The sequence below is a fragment of the Hylobates moloch genome, unplaced genomic scaffold (genome assembly GCF_009828535.3).
Source record: "Hylobates moloch isolate HMO894 unplaced genomic scaffold, HMol_V3 SCAFFOLD_5, whole genome shotgun sequence".
NCBI lineage: Eukaryota > Metazoa > Chordata > Mammalia > Primates > Hylobatidae > Hylobates > Hylobates moloch.
Genome location: NW_026652280.1, coordinates 119,503,462 through 119,521,790, shown reverse-complemented (window position 1 = coordinate 119,521,790; position 18,329 = coordinate 119,503,462). Strand labels below are relative to the sequence as shown.

The 18,329-nt window shown below is 38.8% G+C and overlaps 1 protein-coding gene across 2 annotated transcripts in view; it reads right to left on the bottom strand.

The window, feature by feature from the left end:
• Window positions 1-18,329, bottom strand: part of VAV3 (vav guanine nucleotide exchange factor 3) — a 417,957-nt gene that overhangs the window by 316,759 nt on the left and 82,869 nt on the right. For both annotated transcript variants that reach the window (XM_032155203.1, XM_032155201.2), the window contains exon 2: window positions 4,140-4,256. In XM_032155203.1, the coding sequence (XP_032011094.1) occupies window positions 4,140-4,256 (117 nt within the window). The remainder of the gene's footprint in view (window positions 1-4,139; window positions 4,257-18,329) is intronic.

Sequence of the window (18,329 nt, the reverse complement as noted above, 5' to 3'; positions counted from 1 at the left end):
TCCCCCAGCCTCGCTGCCGCCTTGCAGCTTGATCTCAGACTGCTGTGCTAGCAATCGGCGAGACTCCGTGGGCATAGGACCCTCCGAGCCAGGTGCGGGACACAATCTCCTAGTGTGCCGTTTTCCGGGCCCGTTGGAAAAGCGCAGTATTAGGATGGGACTGACCCGATATTCCAGGTGCCGTCTGTTTCCCCTTTCTTTGACTAGGAAAGGGAACTCCCTGACCCCTTGCACTTCCCGAGTGAGGCAATGCCTCGCCCTGCTTCGGCTCGCGCACAGTGCGCTTCACCGACTGTCCTGCACCCACTGTTAGGCACTCCCTAGTGAGATGAAACCGGTACCTCAAGCAGAAATGCAGAAATCAGCCGTCTTCTGTGTCGCTGGGGCTGGGAGCTGGAGACCGGAGCTGTTCCTATTCGGCCATCTTGGCTCCACCCCTCTTAATTACATTTCTTAAGCAAAGAAGTTAACTAACAAGATTTTACTTATTTTTATTATCAGAAAGAGATTCATCTTTTTTCAAAAGTAAGAAAGTAAATGGTTTTTCAAAACATAAACCCTCAACGTCCCCCTCTCCCCCCACCAGACCTCAGCAGTCTTAGAAATCTCCCTCTTTCAGGAACTTTTTTCAGTATTTAACAACCCTGAAGAGTCAGGGTCATATCAAACCTGAAGGCCTCTGCTGACTCTTAAATGAGTTCAAGTTACTAAACTCACTCCTCTTTCCTGTGTGATTTAAAAAAGAAGTGTAGAAAGTGTTTCAAACTATTCTAACTTTTGTTGATGTTGGTGGAGTTTGAAGTGAATTACTATTGAGGAAAGAGCTCAATGCTAAGAATAAAGGTAGCACTGAAAGGCAGAATTATCATAAGCCCTTCTAGAGGAGCCTAAATAGATGCTCTTCACCATCTCACAAAATACAAATTATCATTTGTGTTAACACTGTTTCCAGGATTTTCCAAAAGAAAACACATCCATATCAAGCCTAAGATTCAAAATAAATTTCCTAAACCCCAAACAGAGGGAGAGCTTGGACAAAGTTTAGTGAGCAGAAAATACCACAATGAGAAAAGGGGTAGGAGAGTGTAGCTAAGAATTGACTGCATGTGTACAGAGAATTGGTGAATCACATGCCTATTTAGAGTTAACAACTTTAACCACCACTGGGCTGCAGACTCATGCAGTACCCTAAATCTTTCCTTTCTTTCTAAAGTATAAGTAGATGCCAAGTAACACATCACCTGTGATTTTTAATTTTATAAATTCCTTTAATTTTCTTCTATAAGTTCATCCTTTTCCCTGACCATCCACAGGGCAGTGAGACCCAATACACAGACAGTGGACAAGAAAAACAAGACTGAGAAGCCAGAGGCCTGACCTCCAGATCTTCTTCCTCTTACCAAGCAAAGAGACTCTAGAATCACTATCCAAGCACCTCCCCATGTCTTAGCTTCCTCATCTGAAGAATGTCTTCACAAGAGTATTATGACAATCAAATGAAGTCAGTAATATTAAGCACTCTGAAAATTTCAAAGGCTATAAAAACACTAGGTGCTGCTCTCACAATTAATACATTCTTCGGCAAAAAGATGCCAAATACACATGAATTCCAGATTCACCAATGTGGGAAATGAGGCAGACAGGAGAGCACACATAGATACAGAACATTTAATTAAATCCTAAGGAATGGAGGAAAACAACCTATCCACATCCTGTTAAAATGTATATATTCACAACATCAGAAATTATTTTGTTGCTGAATTAACACTCTATTCACATTTTTTCAATTTTAAACTACAAGAATTATTTCACTAATTCATCCATTACCCACAAGCTAGGACCTATAAATGGGAAAAATAATACTACCCACATGCTGGGATTGATGTGCTGATTCCCTCAATATATGCAAAGTACATGTTATGTGCTATGTGAATGTTTGCACTATGGTACAGTAGTGGAGAATCAGCTAGACCTGAGTTCAAACTGCTGCTTCAATCTCTAATAGATACGTGATTTGGGATGCAGATTTTCTCATCTGTACAATGAAGAGAAAAATGTAGTACCTACCTCCTAACGTTGTCACAATTTTAAAAATTATACATGAAGACTGAAAAGACTGCATATTTTAAGTGTTCAATTAGTGGTGGTATTGGCAGTTTTTACTTAGAGTATATAATGCTTAATACTATTAGTACTGGTAAATTATGAAGTGATATCACAAATTCTTTAAGTGTTTTCTTTAGATCATACAGTTCTAAAGAGATAGCTACTCCAATCTTGGCAGTGGCAAAATGTAAGTGACTATAATGTAGGTTCAAGTTCTAAACCACAATCTCATGTTTAATTCTGTTTCAGATCTACCACCGCTAAAATATTTAAGCAGTCAAAAATACATTTATCCTTGGAAGCATACAGTTTATGCTTTCACATTCAATTTTTTATAGTATCAACTCTCCTACAAAGCTTCCGTTGTCTAATCAATCTAGCATGCAATCTCATTCCAGTAGAACAACACCATGCATTTTAAAGTATTTATATATTTTTCCAACATTTATCAACACCATTTCTTGCAAATTTAAATGAAAAATAAATAGTTCCTTAATGAGCTTTAAAAAGTCAAGACTTTTTCATTTTTCATTTCCCCAATTCATTTTCATTTTTCGTTTCCCCAAAAGAGAGGGTGAAAATAAAGAAAAATCAAGGAAGATTTTTTTAAAGGTGCAGGAGGAATAGGCGGAAGGATAAAATAAAAATGAAACCAGAAATATCTCTGGTGTTTTTCAGGGCCAACAGCTTACAGAAGTGTCCACCTCACCTGTGATTCATGGCCACAGACAAATGTGCTCCCATTTCCTTACTAGGGGCTTGGCTTTCAGTTTGTTGTACAAATTATCATCTTTTATCCTCCATCACTTTTTGGACCTCAAGACAGTTAAATCACAGCTTTCCAGAGATTAAAGGAATCTTAGAAACCACATTCTTATCCCCACTTTCTTTTGTACAGCTTTCCAAGCTGGCAGGCAGCCTGATGCTCGAGAAGGCGGGTGCCTTCTAGATCACAAAATGACCATGAGTTAAGACCGGAGAGAGAATCAGGGCCTTCCCCCTCCCCAGGCAGAGTGGCTTCTCCATATGCGCTGTATTTCAGCATCAAATTTCCTATATTTCTGTCTCAAGTTTATTCTGTTTAGCAAAGAGCAATCCATTGGTTATTTTCTAATGAAAATATTACATCTCAGAGTTAAAACAATGTATACTCTCAAACAGCCTTTTGATAAGACACTAGCACCTGAATTACAAGAATAAGGACAAACTTCTCAATAGCATTAATTTTTCCTCCTTATTTGCTTATTTTCATAATGCAATTACATCAGCATAAGCTAAAGTCCTGTCACCTTAATTACCTGACTCTTTCATGGCTAGTTACTTGTGAGAGGTTTATGCCCACTCACTTCATAATAAATGACCATAATTTTTGAAAGGATGATTTGTTTCACTTATTATAGATGTGTTTAGTGTGCATACAGATAATGACAGTAAATATTAAAACAATTTCCATGTGAAAAATGTCCTTGAAATCCAACAAATATCTGCTGAAATTCAAGCAACAGAAATTATTCAACAATCTCGAACACTTGTGATTCATGTCTTCTCTGAGTCACCTAACCAATTGTCAAAATAGAGAAAAGGATAACAGAACATTCTCAACTTCCAAAAATTAGCAGCTTTCAGATATAGAGAAGACTACAGGAAAAGAATACTGGTCCTCAGGTCTGAGTGCCCAGTGATCAACCTAAAGGGCAGATAATAGTAACCCTATCCTCTGAGGTGACCAGCAGAAAAAAATTACCTCTGGAGAAAAGATTCCCTCCCTGTATACTATTTTAATTACAAAATAATTCTAATCTCATTTGGAAAACTGATGCTAATTTTTTGGTGCTGTTGTTGTATGTGTGGGGTTTCCTTTTTGTTGTTGTTTTTTTTTTGTTTTGTTTTTGCTAAGCCATCTACATGTGAAATTTACCTATATAATGCAGATACACAAACCACTTAAGTCACATGCCCTACTTCAAGATTTGAAACAATTTGCTTAAATGCTTTCCAGTTAAAAAGTAATATTAAAAATGAAGTATAATTACCTTTCCAAAGTCACGCACATCAAACAGGTCAAATGCCTCGAAAAGTTCACTTTTCCTCATTCCAAATGTCTCACAACAGGCCGTGAGAAATGTCCTTATGTTCTTCAAACAGAGAAACTGAGGAATGGAAAAGAGCAGTTAGCATATAGTTAATTATTCTGAATGCTATTCATCCTCTGTAACACTCAGACTGCTCTAAAAATGACAAGAAAGCGTCAAGCAGCCTTTGAGGTTACTTTTCAATTACTCATTCAGCAGTACTGACCGGGCCTGCAGTCTCTCTTAGGCACAGGTGATACAGCTGTGACCAAGGCAATTTCTATCCTCATGAAACTCACATTCTAATATGAAAAGACAGACAAAACAGACAAAGCAACAAACACAAATAAGCAAGTATTCTTACTTTCATATGGTGGTAAGTGCAATAGAGAAAAATAAAGCCTGGAGGAGGGATCAGGAGAGTTGGTGGGGCTGGGTGGGGGAACTTAAACAGGATGGTTAGAGAAGGTCTCACAGAGAAGAGGATGGTGGAGCAGAGACCTGAGGTGCAAAAGGAGCAAGCCATGGAGAACTGTAGCACACAACAGCCCAGCCTAAAGAAGTGTCCCATACCAAGGCCCTGACATAGAGCCCTCTAAGCATGTCTGAGAAAGGGGTCAATGCAGCAAGGCAGAGTGAGTAATGGGGGGAAAAGGAGGAGAGATGGAAAGCTAGTGGGGTCAGATGATGAAGATCTTTATTGGACAGTTTTTACTCTGACTGATATGGGAGGTCATTGAAGGCCTTGGCCAAAAGGAGGACATAATCTGATGGTTTAAAAAGGTCTTTTTGGCCTGTTGTGCTGAATATAGAGTGAAAGGGGCTGGAACTAGGGTGGAGGCAGAAAAAACCAGACAGAAGGCTCTTGCAATAACCCAGGTGAGAGACAACTGTGGGAAGACCAGAGTGTGGTCACTTTTTGACTGTGTTAAATCTGAGAGGCCTATTAGTCATCCAATAAGCGTGGAGGCCAGGGCATAGGTGTGTACTTCAGACAGTAATATGGGAGTCTTTAGTGTACAGAGGACTGTTAACCATGACACTGGCTGAAATGACTTTGGAAGAGAGCAAAGAAGAGGAGAGTACCTGAGCCAGGAAACTTTAAAGGATCAGGAAAAGAGGAGGAGCTCACAAAGGAGTCTTAGTAAGAGTGACCAGTGAGGAAGTAGGAAAACCAGGAGATAGAGTTTTCCTGAAGCCAAGTAAAGGAAGTGTTTCTAGATGAAGGGAGTGGAAAACTATATCAGATGCTGCAGATGGCCAAATAGGATTTAGACCAATGGATTGGTCAACACTGCCCATGGATTCTGGCAGTGTGAACCTCACGGGTACCTTGACAAAAGCAAGCTCTATATGGAGGAGTGGGTTGTGAAAGGCTTCTTGGAGTTGGTTTCAGAGACAAAGAGAGAAAAGGGAGTGAAGACAGAATATAGATTCCTGAGTTTTGCTGCAGAGGAGAACAGAGAAATGGTCAAGAGTTTTAAGAAACGGCAGATGTCGAGACATGTTTCTGTTTTGATGGGAATAACTTGATAGAGAGGGGAAAGTTGGTCACAAAGGAGAGAGGGACAGTTCCCCAAATGTAGTCCTGATTAGGTGAAGTGGGGAGAGATCAAGTGTTTAAGTGCAGCAGCTGACCTTAGAGAAGAGCATGGTCAGCTCATCCACACTATAAGAGGGAGACAGGAGGGAAGGCAGATGCTATTGACTACTCAAAAAAACCAAAGTTAAAATTTGCTTTCAGTGTCTAAAAGACTCAGATCAACCTAAGCAAAATACACACATACCCTAACTGCAGTGGCACATATTTTTTTAAAAATACACATGTGAAAACTTTAAATAAATGCATTTTGTTGTATGTAAGTTATACCAAAATAAAGTTTAAAAAAATGGAAAAAAACCTACTAATCATCAAAAAGTGAGCAACGTATTAGCTAATTATTGTATCTTTGCTTTTTTTTTTTTTTTTTTTGTCAGCGGAGGCTTCGCTCGTTGGCCCGGCGTGCGGTGGCGCAATCTCGGCTCACTGCAAGCTCCGCCTCCTGGGTTCACGCCATTCTCCTGCCTCAGCCTCTCCGAGTAGCTGGGACTACAGGTGCCCGCCACCACGCCCGGCTAATTTTTTGTATTTTTAGTAGAGACGGGGTTTCACTGTGGTCTCGATCTCCTGACCTCGTGGTCCGCCCGCCTCGGCCTCCCAAAGTGCTGGGATTACAAGAGTGAGCCACCGCGCCCGGCCTTTGCTTTTTTAAAAGGGTTGCCAATGTCTTCATTCATTGTTTTATCTTGGTTTTTTTTTTTTAATTTGCAGAAAGCATATCTTTTTTACTTCATCTATTAATACATTTGAAACATTCGGATTATTCATAGGCTTAACTTAGACACACTTTACCCTTCACAAGAATCATTCTCAGAGGCTTAAATATTTCAGGAGGGATTAAAGCCACATGGGAAGCATCATAAACCCTTTGAAACACAAAGGCAGCAGCTAATCAGCACATGCAGTTACTGCTTTCACTTTAAAAAATTCATAAGAGACCTTTAAGACACAGAATCACTCTGCATGTAGCTCTTCCACATAGAATTGCTTATTTACAGATTAAAAGCCTTGCATTCTACCAAGACAGATAATAATTACTCTCTTGGGGATTATGCAACTGCTCTCTTGCAATATCGTTTACATAATTAAGTGCCTGACTCATAGCTCACCAAGGAACAAAGCATAATTGCACACACCACCCTCTGAAGATTTCCCACCAAACTCAAACTTTCCCCACCTGTACGGAAAGCTGCAGAAGACTTCCACTAAAGTGCTTTGATAACTAATTCAGAAAAGCAAGTATTATTACTAAAAGTTAAAACAATATGAAATATTGCATGCACAGAAGATTTAAAAAGAGGCCTTCCTCTTACTTCTGGAATTCATCTTAAACTTACTTGTCCCTTAACTAGTTCAGATCTACTAAATTCCACAAATATTTACTGAATTTGAAAGTCACTTACATACTCTCACTTTTCCAGGCAATCCTCAAATTTGGTCACCTCTTTATTTATGTATTTTTCAGTTAACAGTTTTTGAATTCCTACAACATTACACACACTGGAAATGTTAAAAATGAACAACACAAAGCTCTTCCTCAAGCTTCTCTATTAAATTTATCAGGAGATTTTCCCACTGCTCTAAAATTTGACTAAATTAGTGCTGAGTCTAGTGTGAGCCTAGTGTTATTCACTAGGCTTGCAAGTGTGTGGCTCTGTGCATATATAGGAACAGAGCTGAGGAATAGAGGAAGTGAGCCTGCCAGCCTGCCAGCAGTCCGCTCCAGGACTTTTGCTTTGCTTTTACCAAACTGATTTTTTTCCAGTTTATTTTATTTTTTTGAATTTCAGAACAAAAGTTGAAAGAATACAATGAACATTCCATCTACACGCAACAATTGCAACATAGTGCCATATATGCTTTTGCATCTATACTCTTTATATATTTATAAAATTTATTTTGTTGAGCTATTTGAAAATGAATTACAGATAACACTTGACTCCTAAATACTCTGACTCTACATGCAACTCCTAGGAATAAGGACATTTTTCCTACAGATCAACAACACCATTGTATCTAAGAAAATTAACAATAATTTCATATTATCTAATATCCATTCCATATTCAAATTTCCTCAATTGCCCACTTTTAGTACTATTTTTTCCCCAGTCTAAGATCCAGTCATGTTTTACCCACTGCATTTGGCAGTTTTATCTTTTCAGTATCTTTTAATCTAAAAATGCTTTTGCCTTTATTCTTCTTTAATGACACTGACTTTTTGAAGAGTCCAGGCTGGTTGTCTTACAAAATGTCCCAAACTCTGCATTTGTTTGGTTGTTTCTTCATGGTATCATTAAACCTATTATTCTTTCACTGGTATTTCCTGTCAACTGAAAGCTAAATCTAGATTCAAATTAAAGTTTTGATAAAAGTACTTCATACTGTGAACTTCATATTTCATCACATCAGAAGACACAATATGTTAGGGTGTCCCATCATTATTGAAGCTAAACTCAATCATTTGGTTAAGATGGTTACTGCCACATCTCTCTACTATAAAGGTACATGTCCCCCATTTATAGCAGCAGTAAGTAACCCAGGGGTGAAGATGTGGTACCATGTGGCTGTCCTATTTCCCCAATAATTTTTCACAATGGGATTAGTATTCCTTGATCATCCTTGCTTCAATTATTCTATATGAGACTTTAAAATAGTGATTTTTCTAACTCTATCATTCTTTTCTTATTTATATGCTAGTATTCTTTTGTAAAAAAAAAAAAAAAAAAAACAGAAATAAAGCTTCCTTCCCCTGACCTCCCTTTTTTCTGTTTTTGTAATAATCAGTTGCCATCATTATTTTTTTAATGCTCATATTGTCCCACGTTTGGCCACTGGGAGTACCTTCAAATTGGTTTATGTTTCCTTTTGACATAATTAATAATTACATTAATCTTTGTTTCATTGCTTTCTTATATCAAGTTGTCCCAGGCCCATCTCACATTTTCACTGCTGTAGTTCTGGAATCAGCCATTTCTCCAAGTAAGTCTTATTTTCATTTATACAATAAATAGTATTTGGAAACCACCACACTGCTCCTAGAATACAAGAGCCAATTACATGAGAAGAACAAATACCTCCACCATTTGCTTAAGCAATCTATCACTTGCAACAGAACGGCTCATATACACAGGATTGGCCAAACTGGCCTCTAATGTTCCTCTCAGAAAATTCTATAATTTTCTTTGTGGAGTGCATAATAAGCCAACTCTTATCTCACTGTGTTCAGACAAAAAGACAATTGAGATAACTGAAGAAAACTGATGAATGTATGATTTTATGGCTAGAGATGGGGTGTTTTGGCACAACAATACAACAGTCTATTCGTTCTTTGAGATTAGAAGTTATCTGCTAGACCTCTGAATCACCTGGAGCAGCTTCAAATATACTGCCTTCAGAGACAGTTTATGAGTCAGAAGAGCAAATCCAGCTCACTGTTTCATAACCATACCATTTTTGACAAAAAAGAATTGTACAACTTTGCTAAATCATCTAACTTATTTACATAAGTTAACTTTACAATTTGTTAGAATTTAGAATTTCAGGACTTAGAATTAAATAACTTTAAATTTCTTTAAATATTCAGTGTATCTATGTAAGAGTTGCCAATTAAGGATACACAAAAGTTTAAATAGCCATGCATCCTCATTTAACAAATATTCATGAGGTGCCTCTTATGCACTAGGCATAATGAAACTCCATAAAACAAATCCCCAATTGGGTAGTGATTGATTAATATATTAAACAAATGTTAATTGAATAAAAATGCCAAGAGCTGGGTACAAGAAAAGCAAACATGATCCAGACTCTCTACTCAAAGGCTTATTATAGTGAGACAGAACACACAGACGAGTCCACGGTTGCACAATAGTTTGGCAAGCGCAGTGAAGAATACATTCAGATGATCCTTGAGAGCCCTAGGGTATCAGGGACAGCTTTCTGTAATAACTGATACATGAGGTAAGAAAGGATGAGTGGGAGTCACCTACACAAAGAGAAGGAGTGGTTGGTGTTTAGAAGGCAGAAAGGCAATTTCCAGACTTGCAGTGAGAGGATGCTCCAGGTAAATGGCAAAGAATGTGCATGAAAGCATGGACCACTTGGGGCAGTGGAAGTGGTTGAGATGGACACTTCTCTGGACAAGAACACTGACAGAAGGAACAGAAGAGGGGAGCTGGGATGTCCGTGGCATGCCAAAGAGATCTTGGCTTTATCCTAGAAGTGAAGAGGTTAAAAGGCCTTAATTAGAAAACTGGAGGCCAGGCGCGGTGGCTCACGTCTGTAATCCCAACATCTCAGGAGGCCAAGGTGGGCAGATCACCTGAGGTCAGGAGCTTGAGACCAGCCTGGCCAACATGGCAAAGCCTCATCTCTGCTAAAAATACAAAGATTAGCTGGGTGTGGTGGCGCACACCTATGGTCCCAGCTACTGGGGAGGCTGAGGCATGATAATCGTTTGAACCTGGGAAATGGAGGTTGCAGTGAGCTGAGATCACCCCACTGTACTCCAGCCTGGGCAACAAAGTGACACTCTGTCTCAAAAAGAAAAAAAAAGCACCAAAGGAAAGTGGAATAGTCAGCTTTGCATTTATGATTATTGGTGTTGTAGTGATGTTTAAATGCTTGCTATGTGTCAAGCTCTATGCTAAATGTTTATGCCATTCAATCCTCACAACAATCCAATCAGAAAAGCTTTAATTTGTTTTTAATACATACTGAGACTTAGAGATTTACCAACATTTACATAACTGCTTTTGCCAAAGTAATGGAGTCAGGATTCAAATCCAGACATTCTGGCTACAGGGCCCATATCCTTAACTACTATGTTATATTAACTCCATTTTTGCAGCGTATAGAATTAAATGTTTTTCTTCTTACTAGAGAGATGATGTGGCATAGGAGGACAAGACAAGGACAATCAGGACATTATCATATAATTTAACAAGAAATAATGGGATTTAGACTAGGATAGTAGAAGGAGAAATGGGAAGAACTCTAGGAGATTACATGGAAAAGAAATATTTGGTAATTGACTGTGTGTGGGGAAACAGTGGGAGAGAAAAGAGAAGACCTCAGAATTATAACCATACCTCTCCCTGCCTTGGGCACTGGACGGATAGCAGGGCATTCACTGAAAATGGTAACTTAGCAAATTGGGGGACATAGTATGTGAAAAGGAGGCCAGGGAGTCAGTTAATTCTTGTCTTCACATATAAAAACTCCCGGTAATTAGATGCTGCCTAGCCTCTCTCTGATATATCCAGTGAAAAGTGATGTATTCTAACAACTAAGCCATGTGTCTTCAACAACCATGCTTAGCCTCTCTGCCTCTTCAGAAGGGCATGAATAGCTCGCTTATTTCAAGGTGAGGAAGGAAAATGGTAGAAAAGCACTCAATATCAATGCACATAACTTCCGAAGAAGAACGTTTAAACCATCAAGGTCTAAAACATCCTAAAATTATACATCAGGCCAAAGCTCTCTGGATTAGAAAATGTTTCATAACTAGGTAGCTACTACAACAGATACGGCATGAGTGGCTTTTCAAGGTGCAGCCTCCTGTTACCACTTTAATGTTAGCAATATTGATGCTTAAAAAAGGAAATATTTGAAGGTCAGACTGCTAAAGTTCACTACAAAACTCTGAATCGCTCCTTTTCCTCTACCCCTTAAAAGTGCATGGTTTCCTTTTTCTCTACGTGTAAAAGCCATCTTGACTTTTCTGAAAGATATGAATGCAAACAGGATGGCTTTCCTTTTTTTATTTGAAAAAATAAACACCAACTTCTCCAAAATTGCTAGCAATAATGGACTAGTGGTGTTAACTGAGGCCATGGAAGAGGAAAAACCTCTACAGCTCATTGTGAGATGAGTGGTTTCAATCCCAACTGAGAAATGACATTTCATGAGAAGGTCGCTGAGTCCTAATAGACCTTCACACTGTGCAGATTTTCTAACTTATATTTGATGAGGCAAGGACCACCCAGAGCCAACCTGTGTGTTGAAGAAAGAAGTTCTCAGTAGGACACGTGCTATTGAAAGATTGGCCTTGAATTTGAGGGTCTGGCATAATTCAAATTATGAGTGGCCATTATAATAAGATGATTGGCAGTTTTGAAAGGCACAGAAGAGACAACCATGAAGCCGATTTACAAACATTAAGGTACAAGAAGAATTCTCCTTCTCAGCTGAGTCTCAGACTTTATCAAGCCTCTCCTTAGTCCTCTTCTCACCATAACTCCTCCTGTATCCCTCTCCAAAGGGCTCAGATCATCCTTTTTTTTAACTGGTAAGGAGGAAATGTAAGGAATATAATAATATCAAGCTTCTCTCTTACTGGAGTTCCCTATTTCTGTCCCTTTCACCATATCTTCTCTATATCTCTCTTTTAAAAGTAGGTGAGTAAATCTTACATCTCCTAGAAATTTAATAAAAGAAGAATTTTTATTTGTAGGAGACCTTATTTGTCCTTTTCCCCTGTGAATCAGTGGGTCCCAACAGAAGGGGCATCATCATCCTAAGAAATCGCATCTTCGGATATCCCCTGAATTACAAAATAAGTATGCTACATGTGGTATCAGTTTAAGACTGCACAATTTGAAGCTTCAAATTATTTTCATACTGATGCTAATGTCACCATAAGTGACGACCCTAAAGAACATGCAGAGAGGACATAAATGGAGAAGAGTTGTTCCTTAGCTCTAATCTTGTGATCAGTTCACTAAACCAAAACCTCCCTATTGTCAGCAAATTAAAAGCCAGTATTTCTGTTTTGATTATTGTCCAGGCCACAACTCATTTCTAATGGGTAATTTTTTAAGTCATTCGTTCAAAAATACAGTAATTTACCATTTAAAGTTAACAGGTTTTTTTTCCACAGTATTCAATGCTAATGTACTGTCGTGAGTTACATGTAATTATATTGAAATGGCTAAGCTCATAAATGCAGGGCTAAATTGTAAAAACACATGCATCCTCTTTGCTCTGCAGCAGCTGGCTCACACCTGTTATGGTAATAACTGTGCTTGACTATAATATATCTATCTGACCACCTAGTGCCCTATAAAATAGTAAATATTTGAGAGTAAAGAATACATCTATATTGTCTTTGTATCCCAAAGCTTTTATAGCACATACATGTTTTCAAATAAATTGATGAATGAATCCTGATGCAGTTTATCTCTAGGAAAAATTAAATGCAACGATTCCTTAGTAGTCAGGGAACTCAGTAAAATTTTACATTAAATTGTCATCATATCCTCTTATTTCAATGTTAATGTAGCAATGTGTCTTTTTAAACTTACCTAAGAACATTTTTAGAAGTTAATATTTATAAATAATATCAATAAAGATTTTAAATTATTACGCAATTACATTCTTCAGCATGATTTTTAGTCTGTGTTTCCTGCCTCTGGTGTGTGTTCAATGGGAAGCTGCCAACTGATTTTCAGGGGCCCTTGGCCAGCAGTCACCATAACACACACACACAAGCCCTCTGCTGCTTTCAACAGCTCTTGTCCTTATAAGAGGAAGCACTGCACCCCTCTCCCTTGGCAGAAACTTAGACTTAGAAACTCAGTTTCAAAGGTTTTTCTGTCAACCCCTGCATTAGTCCCTGGACACACAAAAGGAAAATAAGCAGCATCTTTACTCCTCCTTTTGTGTTTTTAGTCTTTGCACTAAAAAACTGAATACCTGGGAAGTGCAGAGGTCAAAGTTACCCTGAATCATCTATTTTCCTCAGTTAATTAACTTGCTAATGAAAGTGGTGCATGTCACTGCCTTTAGTGAAAGAAAGTAGCACTCAAATACTTTGTTAGCCAGAATCATCTATTTTCCTAAGTTAATTAACCTGCTAATGAAAGTGGTGCATGTCACTGCCTTTAGTGAAAGAAAGTAGCACTCATCTGCTTTGTTAGCCAGAAGACAGCTAGCTCAAAGCAAGCCAGAGATGTGGCCCAGTTTACAAAAAACAAACAAACAAAAAAAGTTACAAAGACTAAGACCTGGCTGGGTGCGGTGGCTCAAGCCTGTAATCCCAGCACTTTGGGAGGCCGAGGCAGGCGGATCACAAGGTCAGGAGATCGAGACCATCCTGGCTAACATGGTGAAACCCCATCTCTACTAAAAATACAAAAAATTAGCCAGGCGTGGTGGTGGGTGCCTGTAGTCCCAGCTACTCGGGAGGCTGAGGCAGGAGAATGGCATGAACCCAGGAGGCGGAGCTTGCAGTGAGCCAAGATTGTGCCACTGCACTCCAGCCTGGGCGACAGAGTGAGACTCCGTCTCAAAAAAAAAAAATAAAACCTAGTATTTGATAGCACAACAGAGGGACTACAGTCAATAACAATTTAACCATACATATTAAAATAACTAGAAGAGTACAATTGGGTTGTTTATATCACAAAGGATAAATGTTTGAGGGGACAGATACCTAATTTTCCATAATGTGATTATTACACACTACATGCCTGTACCAAAATAGCTCAGGTACCCCATAAATATATACACCTACTATGTACCCCCAAAATTAAAAATAAATTATTTATTATTATTATTATTTTGAGACAGGGTCTTTCTTGCTCTGTCACCCAGGCTGGAGTGCAGTGGTGCAATCTCAGTTCACTACAGCCTCAGTCTGATCTCCTGTGCTCAAGTGATCCTCCCACCTCAGCCTCTAGACTAGCTGGGACTACAGGCATGCACCACCATGGCTCACAAATTTTTTTTTTTTTTTTTTGTAGAGATGAGGTCTCACTGTGTTTCCCAGTCTGGCCTTGAACTCCTGGGATCAAATGATCCTCCCACCTTAACCTCCCAAAGCGCTGGGATTATAAGCATAAGCATCATGACTGGCCCAAAAAAATTAAACAATTTTTTAAAACATAAATTTTTTTTAAAAATGTGGCACAATCTACATTCCAAAGAAAGCTTGCAAGGTTCTCTACTTAGGGCATGGAAAATAAGCATTTCTTTCTACATACATGACAAAGAAGTAGTAGAATACTGTAACTAAGGTTAGGATTTTGGTATCAGGGGAAACAGTGGTGGTTTAGCAATAGTAATGTCAGCAGTAAAAATAACAGTGGAATAGTAGTAGTGGTAATAATTGGACTAGCAGTGGTAGTGGTAGCAGCTGCTAACACAAGCATGGAGAGTATCTAGGCTAGAAGTGGACTGCCCTTCCAAGGCAGAGGAGCTTCAGAACGGCACACCAGCCAAGAAAACAGCTCCCTGTGAAGCAGGGAACAAGAATCGCCATGCTTGCCTTGCCCCAGGAGGGGGGAGCTGGGGCTGTTCCTCATTAGAGTACAACATTCGAAATGAGGGAAAAGCCTCCGGTGACACATAAGTCTGTCGCTTTTATTTCTTTTATTTTTATTTTTTTGAGATGGCATATTTTTCCTTACCTGGATAATACTGCTATATGATATGCTAATGGCAAACTAATGCTAATGCTACATCAATTCACTAAATGAATTGTTATGCTGTAATTTGAACTCTCCTCACCACAATTTATTTAAAAAGTACCAACAGTTAAAAAGAAAAGAAAAGAAAAGAAAAATACAGTCAAAAAAACATTACATTTTAATTCCCCATGAGTAAATTGATAAGTAATTGGAAAATAATCACTGGGAGAACATGGGATAGTCAAGCATAACAAACCTACAGAAAGATAATTATCTACAAATGTAGGAGGTACATTTACCTGCCTACCCACCTCTTCAAGCCTAAGTCTCTTCCTCCTCATTTAACCTGCCCTTGACTTGTAACAATACTTACCTGCATCAGGTAAGTACTGTTACAATTCCCATTTACAGACAAAGCCACTGGGGCACAGACAGGTAAAACAATTGGCCCTACGCCACATAGCCAGTAAGTGATGGGGCAAGGTTCTAACCCAGGCTGTTGGCTCCCAAACCATGCCTTTAACAACCATGATATTCTGTCTCTTATATGGCAGACTGTCCCAAACTAGGGAGCTGGGAGCTACAGGTTCTTTCCTGAAGGGGATGATAATCTTGTGAAGGAGAGAAACACATGAACAGGACATGTCAATCCCAGTGTAACACTAGGTTTAGTTCCAACAAAGGGAAATTCATATCTCCAAGGAAGTGGCTGAAATGAACATACAAGGATGAAAAAAAGGTCATGAGAAACAGTATGGTGAGAAGCAAGGGGACTAGCACATGCAAAGGCCTGGCCAAAATTTTGGAGGAAATGCAGTAATTCAACTGGAAGTCAGAATTAATTTCTCTGTAAGGACAAGATAATGCCTCACAGCCATGATCCTGCCTCCTACAAACAACTTACAGTATTGACATATGTCCCAGGTATGACACTAAGAACTTGCCAGGGAGTATCTTAGTTAATACACATAACCCGATGAAGAAGATGCCATTATTCCATTCTATCCATAATGAAACTGAGATGCCACAAATAACCCAAAGCTATGGTAGCTAACAAGTGTAGGGTCAAATCCGACCCCTCTGCCGGCACCCCTCCCCGCCATGCTACACAGCCTCTCGGAGAGGTGTTCTACAGCAGCCTTAGGACTGGACTGCAGGCACCTGCCACTTATCCAGACCTGTGTTCCACTCTAAGGAACGCCTGGCAGGACGTCATTCCTCAGGAAAACATACTACAACCAACTTAAATTGTTGGAACAAACAAAGTTGAGGACTTCCTTTATTTGGTTTTACCCCCAAAGCTTCAAGAAATCTAAGTGGATGGGTTCTGTATAGTGGGTAGTTTCCAAAATAGCTTTTCTCTTCCTGTGAATCTTAGGTTTGTACAAACTTGTATTTTCTTCCTTCAATTCCACCCACGCTGGAAACTTCCATCAAACTGCTCCATTCCTCACCATTTGCTCTCCCCAGCAGCACATGCCCATCCAGGAGATGATGCTTTTATATATTCTGCTGCTCTGCAGTGTTTAGTAGAAACTCAAATTTACAAAATAAAAACAAAACAAAAACCTGCATTTGTCATGGAAAAGAAAAACTATTAGAAAAATTAAGTTAAAAAAAAAAACAACAACAACAAAAACACATCCAAAAGCATTACATTACCAAATGTTCTACCAATTGTATTTCTATTCAAAAGCAAGGAAACAAAGTCTGTAAAGTAAAACAAGAAAGTAAATATAAGTTATTAAGTTAAACTAGAAATAGATGAAACACTTGTTAGTATGTTTTCACTAGTCAAAGAGAACTTCTCCATGGTTTGCTCTCAACCCTAAGGCTCTGGGCCAACCCAAGCCCCAGGCCACACCCTTTACCCACCGAGGCTCCATCCAACCTGGCAGCAAGCAGTAGCCATGAGGACTGCGCTCTTACCCGCATGGCAGACACACTTCAGTCAAACTCCAGGAAGTCAGCTTTGATCTTAATGGCTTCAATCATGGACTGAATTTAGTATTTTCCTTCGGCTACAGTGACCCACCAGTGCATGTTGTTAAAAACAGCAATATCAATAATACTGTCATAAATAAATGTAATCTGATTTTAAATCATTGTATCACAATTGTATCAAATATCACAAGAATTATTCCTTGGGATAGAAATATGCCCAATACATAAAATCAGCAACCTTTCATTCTGGCTTTTTATGAATCTTCTATGAAATGTAAACTCCACTATTTTGTCTTTCTGTCTCCATGATAAGTGTCCCCAGAATACCCATATTTGAATATCCAAATTACATCCCTCATATTGCCTTTCATATTCAGAAAGTTTTAAAAACTCTTTTACAAAGCATGTGTCTTAATTTTCAGTTCAAAACCCTTGGTTACTGTTCACAGAAAGCCAGGGTATATAAGTGCCACTTCTGAATGGTACCACTACGATACCCCAATCCATACACCAACACCACCCCCTGCTCAGATACTTGGCCCTCTCTGATGTTTCATGACTCACAGGTGCTTTGATCTCCTTACCCAAACTAAATACATAATAATTTTTCTGGCACATCTTTAATTTTTCCAGTTCATTTTCTGCTTTGTCATTTTTTATGACAAGTAGGAAAGATACATCATTAAACTTGAAATAATTATTAATTTTACAAAATAACAATTTTTCTGGCCTCCAACTGGGCTGTTTTGGTTCTATCCAAAAATTGGGGGAGGGGGGCTTATTTTGTAAAGTATCTTTAAGATCATACTTAAGAATACTATGTTAATTCTTCTACATAAAGTAAAAAGAAAGGATTAATGGTTACTTTATAATCTTGTATTATTATGCCTATTGGCATAATAAAATACATCAGAGAACACTGTTATTAACCCCATACTGTGATATCTTCTTTATTGAAAGAGGTAATCTGTAGTGCAACTAAACACAAAGTGCAACATTCCCCACAAGTGATTTCAACTTCAGAAAAAGTTGGCCTATATAATTTCTATGTAGAAATAACCAACGAACCAAGTGTTTAAACTGCAGCTCAGATCAGCAAAACACGTAGCACTAGACTAGGCAAACTACTCTCCCCTCGTCCTCCCTCTAGCTACAAAGGAGAACACCACTTTCTTTCTCAATGCCTTTCAGCAGGCTTCT